Source organism: Mus pahari, chromosome 17, assembly GCF_900095145.1.
Source record: "Mus pahari chromosome 17, PAHARI_EIJ_v1.1, whole genome shotgun sequence".
Lineage (NCBI taxonomy): Eukaryota > Metazoa > Chordata > Mammalia > Rodentia > Muridae > Mus > Mus pahari.
The window spans coordinates 41,940,682-41,948,203 of NC_034606.1; the positions used below are offsets into that span (position 1 = coordinate 41,940,682).

At 48.1% G+C, this 7,522-nt stretch overlaps 1 protein-coding gene across 1 annotated transcript; it reads right to left on the reverse strand.

Annotated features, from left to right (window-relative positions):
• Window positions 1-357: 357 nt before the first annotated feature.
• On the reverse strand, window positions 358-7,303 carry Znf250 (zinc finger protein 250). Its single transcript, XM_029548105.1, has 4 exons — window positions 7,224-7,303; window positions 6,890-7,016; window positions 6,545-6,658; window positions 358-2,169 (listed from the first exon to the last, which is right to left on the reverse strand). The coding sequence occupies exons 1-4, from the start codon at window positions 7,263-7,265 to the stop codon at window positions 845-847; spliced, it is 1,608 nt and encodes a 535-aa protein (XP_029403965.1). The 5' UTR covers window positions 7,266-7,303; the 3' UTR covers window positions 358-844.
• Window positions 7,304-7,522: the final 219 nt, after the last annotated feature.

Below are 7,522 nucleotides of genomic sequence, written 5' to 3' on the forward strand. Positions count from 1 at the left end.
GCACTTGGGAGGCAGAGGCAGGCAGATTTCTGAGTTCGAGGCCAGCCTGGTCTACAAAGTGAGTTCCAGGACAGCCAGGGCTACACAGAGAAACCCTGTCTCGAAAAAAACAAAACAAAAATTTTGTTTTTTAAAAACAAACACAAAACATGTATTTCCAAACACTTAGAACTGCCATTTCAGAATATTTGGCAAGAATATTTTAAAATATAGGTTTTATTTGTGTGTGTGCACGTGTGTGTGCGCTGGAACTTACATGGAAGCTAGAGGTCAGACAACTTGTGCAAGTTAGTTCTCTCTGTCCACCATATGGGTTCTAGAAAGCAAACTCAGGTCATCGGGCTTTTTCCATCTCTATGGCCCAGGATCTTTTTTTTTTTTTTTTTAAATAACACCTTATCAACATAGCACTTAAGTGTTTTAAAAGGATACCGAAAATGGTCCAACAGTCTAAGTTTAAGCACAATATTAGAATGATCAGGTACATTTAGGAACGCCAGGAAGCTATGTAAGAAAAGGAACTTCATTTGAAATGTGAATAGTCCCTAAGCTTTATAGCGTTTCAGTTGCTTCAATAAACTCATTCATGTCAAATAGACAAAGCAAGAATTATGGCTGTCTTTACCAGTATCTACAATTGTAGAATTGCTCTCCAATTTAACTTCCAAGATGTTGAGGAAAATAAATTTAACATTTGCTGAATGTTTTTCCCCAGGAGGGACATGGGACCTTAACGGAGTCCCCAAGGGAAGGACCATTCTGCAGACTGAACAGAATTCCCTCCTGCAGGAAGGCTGTTTAGGTCTTGTGCATGTTCTAAGGGCCGGCTTCTGACAGCCATGGGTCACAGCTTCTTGTGTACTTTCTGATGCTGGATCAGGTGCCCGTGCTGGTTGAAGGCGCGTCCGCACTCGCCACACTCATAGGGTTTCTCTCCGGTGTGGATCCTCTGGTGCTGGATGAGCACCGAGTACTGGCTGAACGCCTTACCGCAGCTATTGCACTCATAGGGTTTCTCGCCCGTGTGGGTCCTCAGGTGCACGATCAGAGTTGCTTTCAGGCTGAAAGCTTTGCCACACTCTGTGCACTGAAAGGGTTTCTCACCTGTGTGGATTCTCTCATGCTGGATCAGGGACCGGCGCGCGCTGAAAGCATGCCCACACTCGCCACACACGTAGGGTTTCTCTCCCGTGTGGACTCTCTGGTGCTGGATGAGATGCGAGTGCTGGACAAAGGCCTTCCCGCACTCGTAGCACGCGTAGGGCTTCTCCTGCGTGTGAATCCTCTCGTGATTCATCAGGGTGGAGCGGTGGCTGAAGGTCTTGCCACACTCGCTGCACTCGTACGGCTTCTCCCCGGTGTGTACGTTGTGATGTTGGATAAGCACAGAGCGGTCGCTGAAGGCCTTCCCGCACTCGCTGCACGTGTAGGGCTTCTCCCCGGTGTGCACCCGCTGGTGCTGCTGCAGCGTCCTCTTCACGCTGAAGGTCTTCCCACACTCGCTGCACCCGTGAGGCTTCTCCCCAGTGTGCACCCGCTGGTGGCTCCGCAGGACGGTGCTGTGGTTGAAGGCTTTCCCACACAAGGGACACACGTAGGGCCTCTCCCCCGTGTGGATCCGCTGATGCTGGATGAGGTGGGAGAGCTGGGTGAACGCCTTCCCACATTCCAGACACTCGTGAGGCTTCTCTCCCGTGTGGATCTTGTGGTGCTGGGCAAGGTCGGAACTCACGCGAAAGGCTTTCCCACATTCGTTACACTCGTAGGGCTTCTCGCCCGTGTGGATCCGCCTGTGCTTGCTAAGGACCGAACTCTGGCTGAAAGCCTTTCCGCATACATGGCATACATAGGGCTTCTCGCCAGTGTGTATTCGCTGATGCTGCAGGAGATGGGAGCTCCGACCAAAGCACTTTCCACACTCAATGCAGATATAGGGTCTCTCAACACTGGGAGTCATCTGGGGTCGGGCGACTGGTAGGCGAGGGTTCAATGCGTGGGCATTCTCGGGGCCAGCGGGCTTTGGACTCGGACAGACGTTTGGCTCTGTTTTGTAATGTTCTTCAACAGCCTTCCTCAGCGGTGTTTCCGCCAGTGTCGCCGATGCTTCGTCTGAGATTAACGGTGGCACATTCAAGTCTGGGTTTTGGTTCTCTTCCTTGGCTTTGCATTCTGAAGCACAAGATGAAAAGGTTAACACTGGCTGGGGTGGTGGGTGGCCTAGGCTGATAATCCCAGAACCTGAGAGGCGAGAGAGAGCACTGTGAATTCATTCGGTGCCAGGCTAGGCTACCTACAAGGGCTGCTTTAAAAAACAATAACCCGCCGGGCAGTGGTGGCTCATGCCTTTAATCCCAGCACTCGGGAGGCAGAGACAGGCGGATTTCTGAGTTCGAGGCCAGCCTGGTCTACAGAGTGAGTTCCAGGACAGCCAGGGCTACACAGAGAAAAAAACCACCACCACCACCACCAACAACCACCCCCCCCCCAAACCAAACAACAACAACAAAAGGTTAATACTACACAAAACTGCTGAGTGCAGTTTTTTTTGTTTTTGTTTTTAATGTTTTTCGAGACAGGGTTTCTCTGTGTAGCCCCGGCTATCATGGAACTCAACTCTGTAGACCAGGCTGGCCTCGAACTCAGAAATCCGCCTGTCTCTGCCTCCCGAGTGCTGGGATTAAAGGTGTGCGCCACCACCGCCGGCTCTTTTTTCTTTTTTTTAAAACATCTATTTATTTTTATTTTATGTGCACAGGAGTTTTGCCCTGCATGTATGTCTCTGTGAGGATATTGAATCCCCTGGATTCAAGCTGGAGTTACAGATAACTGTGAGCTGCCATGTGGGTGGTGGGAATTGAACCTGGGTCCTTTGGGAGAGCAACCAGTGCTCTTAACGGCTGAGCTATCTCTCTAGTCCTGGCCCTTTACTTCTTAAATGTAGTATAAAGAACTCTGCTTCATTCTGGAGTCCAGTATTTGGCTGTATAATTTTGCTGATTATAAAATACATTGTCTAATTGTGTTTTATCTATAAATGAAGTTTGCATTTCTCATTAACTCTGTGTGCGCGTGTGTGCATGCGTTTGTGTATGCGTGCGTGTGTGTGTATGCGTGCGTGTGAGCGTGTGTGCATGTGTGTGTGTATGCGTGTGTGTGCGTGCGTTCGTGTATGCATGCGTGTGAGCGTGAGTGCATGTGTATGTGTGTGTGCGTGCATGTGCGCGCACGCGTGTATGTGTGTGTGTGTGTGTGTGTGTGTGCGTGTGTGTGTTTGTGTTGTAATAGCCTCTGGTAAGAAAAAGAAGCTTTAGGTGTAAGTCATCCTTTGTGGGGCTGTGGTGCTCGAGCGTGAAGCTGGAATCTAACCTATGTGATGAGCAATGATGTCACTGCTGAGCTATACATCTCTAAGCTAGAAACTTTATTCTGGTTCAGAACTTACTATGTAATGGGTCACCTCAAAAACTTAATTAGACCTGAAATAAAAGACCTGAACAATGCAAAAGGATTTCCTATGACAGAGAGGAACAATCATGGAGCAGTTTATGACTCAAGTGTTTGGAGAAAGATTTTGACAATGGCATCAAAAACAAACAAACAAACAAACAAACAAACAAACAAACAAACAAACCATGTTTGGCTTGCTCTGCGAGGTTAGTAATATCCAAGGAATGGTGGTTACTCTGCCAGACAGACATACTAAATACTTCTTGTTAGAAGATGGCAGCAGCTCAGACGAGAGAGCTCAGCAAAGCTTCCTCTGAGAAACAGGTATGTAGGGATGGGGACCTTCTTCAGACATGGTTCAGAATCACATCTGAGGGCACCAGGCAGTCAACCCAAATCCACCACTTGCTCCACTAGACAGTCTTCCCGCTACACATGGGCGCTCTCCACATTAAGTCAGTCTGCTGCTGCTCAGGGGTTAACCTGGGGTTCACCAGACCTCTACGGGACTTGCCTCCTCCGTACTAGACCAGACCTCTCTTTTAATTCTTCCTTTTCTACCTCAGCATCTAAGCCTCTGTGCACATCACCAGCCCACCCCACCCCACGAAGAGCTACCTATTAATCCAATTGAGATGTTTACGAACCAACAGTATGAATCAGTATGGCATGCGTCTGCACAGAACCTTGGTAGCTGAGTATCTGGAATACCTTTGCCTTTATTATGAAATATACCACAGGCTCTGTACGACTCCCTTTTCTCAAATCCAACAGGGCCTTGGTAGCTGAAGGAAGACAGGAGGCAGAGGCAAAGGAGACAGATGGGTCAGGACTCAGAAGGGTGAAGACACAGCCTAAGGAGCCATGGGGACCAGGGCTCTCCTCCACGGGTCTTCCCAGAGGTAAACATGACCAGGACTGCCTTGGAGTTAGGTCTAGAAGTGGGGAGCACAAGGACTTGCCTGACCCCTTCTTGTCAAAAGAGCCAAGGCTGGAAGTCACTAAGGAAAGAAGGCAAATCTGTCATCGCCAGGGCTCTTGTGCCCGTGTCTGTGCTTAAAAAACAAACAAACAAACAAACAAACAAACAAACAAAAAATCCATTGCTGGATAGTTTATCTGTTATGCGGAACTACACTCTTTTCTATCCTGACCTTATATTCTGCAGTTTTGCTAAGTGCATGATTCTGATAGCTTTTAGGTAGATCTCACAGAAGTGTGTACGTAGCTGACCACAATCCTCGCAAATAGTTCTACTTCATTCTTTATAGTCTGGTAGAACTTCTGACGTACCACCCAGCAGAAAGCACTTAGTGGTCTACTTAAACTTTATGTTGGGTGTTGGTATTTATTTCCTAGATGCTTTTTCTTATGTTGAACAAGATCTTTTCCATGCCTGGTTTACCACACTTTCATCAGGGGTGAAGGCTGGATTCAAATGAGCACAGGTCTCTTTTTTATGCTGTAACACTGTGAATCACACTAAGGTTTTTTTTTTTTTTTTTTTTTTTTTTTTTAAGTGTAAGACGTTTACTTTGGAATAAGGTTTTTGGTTTTTGCTTCTTTGTTTTGGAGGCAGGGTTTCTCTGTGTAACAAGCCCTGGCTGGTCTATATCTCACTCGGTAGACCAGGATGGCCAAAAACTCAGAGAGATCCTCCTGTCCTGCCTCCCAACCACTGGGATTGAAGCAAGCGTGCGCCACCACGCCCCCGGCTGTAGGGATAATTCTTAAGGGGAAAAAGGCTACACTGAAACCCTGAAGCCAATCAGCCGGCACAACGTTGCTATGTTAGCCCTTCCCACTTTGAGGGGAGCATCCAGGGAGAGCAGCTTGGCTGTGGTTTTCCTGAGATTCTGACATTAGCTGCTCTCAGGGATTCTTCATCTGACTTCACTGTAAGAACAGCTTTCTGGTTGGACCCATCCATATGCCGTCTTCCCCGTCTGTAATCTTGTGATAATTTTTAAAAAGTTTTATTTACTTTATGTGTATGACTGTTCTCTGCCTGCATGTATGCCTGTGGTACCGCATGTGTGCCTGCATGTATGTCTGTGTACTGCTTGTGTGCCTGCATGTATGTCTGTGTACCGCCCGTGTGCCTGCATGTATGTCTGTGTACCGCCCGTGTGCCTGCATGTATGTCTGTGTACCGCCTGTGTGCCTGCATGTATGTCTATGTATCGCTTGTGTGCCTGCACGTATGTCTGTGCACCACCTATGTGCCTGCGTGTATGTCTGTGCACCGCCTGTGTGCCTGGGGCCTATGGGCATAAGTTCCCTTGAAACTGGAGCTACAGAAGCTTGTGAGCTGTCATGTGGGTGCTGGGAATCGAACCTGGTTCCTCTGGAAGAACAGCCAATGCTCTTCACCACTAAGCCATCTCTCTCCATGTCCCAAGTAACATTCTGGTGCTATTATAAATGTTATAATTTTAATATTTATACCTTTGCTTATTGCTGATAACAATACAAATACTTTTATTACCTATTGCTAAATTCACATATAAATACCAATCTTTTTTTTCTAAGTTAAAGATCACATAAACTTCAAACAATACTTTCCCTTCCAATTCATATATATATATATATATATATATATATATATATATATAATATATGTATTTTTTTTAAACTTTGCTTTATTTCATACATGGAGCCTCAGAACAAAATCTCGTGGCTTAGGGGAAATGAGTTCTTTTCTATCTGAGATGAACTTCATCCCTTCACCTTGAGTTCCTTCTATACTAAGATGCCTCGTTGCTTTCTAAACCACCAAGTAACCATCAGAACCCACATCTCCCACTAACACCACCTCTGGTCTTTCTGAGCAGCGACAAAATCCCAGGTGTCCACACAGCTCAGTTACCCTGTCCTTTCTCCTTTGTACCGAAGTTTATCACCCTGTCTGTCCACTACCGAACATTTCCTCCTATGGGCCATTGCCTGGCCCACGACCTCCTGGTCTGTGACATTCTGTCAGTGGAAGAACGACTGACCCTTCCCTGACCAATGGAAGCAGAAGCCTCTTCCATCGGTGGCTCAGTCTGAGTTAGTTATGCCTTCAGTGAAAGCAGGCCCTGTTCTCCCCACTCACCTGAGTGGCCACTTCCCAGGCCCTGGCTCGGCTCGGCTCCCTGTCCATCCAGGACCCACGGATCTTCTCCTCGCTCCAGCTGGGAGATCACAACAGGCTTAGATCCTGGAAGTCCTACTCATGAGGAGGAAAGCCCTTGTGTTACACGGTATTTACTAAGATCCTCCCTTAATCCATGCTACAGCAGGCCCGTGAAAACGAAGAGTTCCATTGGGGCTGAACACTCGGGAGATTAGCAAGTCTCAGCATCAGTCTGGCCCACATCCCCCTCCTCCCGGCAGCTGCATCCCCTGGGAAACCCCCACGTGAGTCCAGCACACAAAGATATACAGATGGGGGCCTTACCCAGTGAGACTACATTCCCATAGGTCTCCATCATGACATGTCGGTAGAGGCCCCGCTGAGCAGGGCCCAGGCGGGCCCACTCCTCCTGAGAGAGCAGAACAGCCACATCCTCAAAGGTCACTTTGGCCTGGAATGATAGCATTTTGAGTAACCGTCCATCAGAAGGGCAGCACACGTGACGTGGGAGATTGGTGAGGGCCCCCTTAGAGTCATGTGAGCTCCATAGGCGGAGGGGATAGGGTTCAGGAGAGGTGGTGGTATTCAGACTGCCCGGGCACAGGAGGACTACAGGAGCTTTGGTTAAGTCACCGAATAAGCTTCTGGGACCACTCACCTGGGGTGCTGCTGGCAGTGGTAGAAGCCCAGCTGCTGCCATCTTGGTTTCTTACCAGAAATCAGGCGATCCTGTAGGGCTGAGAAAGAAGAGAGAACACATGAGAGTCTGGTCCAACAGATCCTGGCCTCCCAGATGGCCCTCTGTCATATGAAGTCGGTGTAACGCATGCCAAGGTGATATCCAAGCTGAGGCCACCATGGTTCTGCTTTGTCCCATCTCCCGTGTTTACACTGGTGTTCTTTGTCCTGAGCAAACATATGGTTCCTGGGCCTGTCCCATCTAGAAGGCTTAGTCAG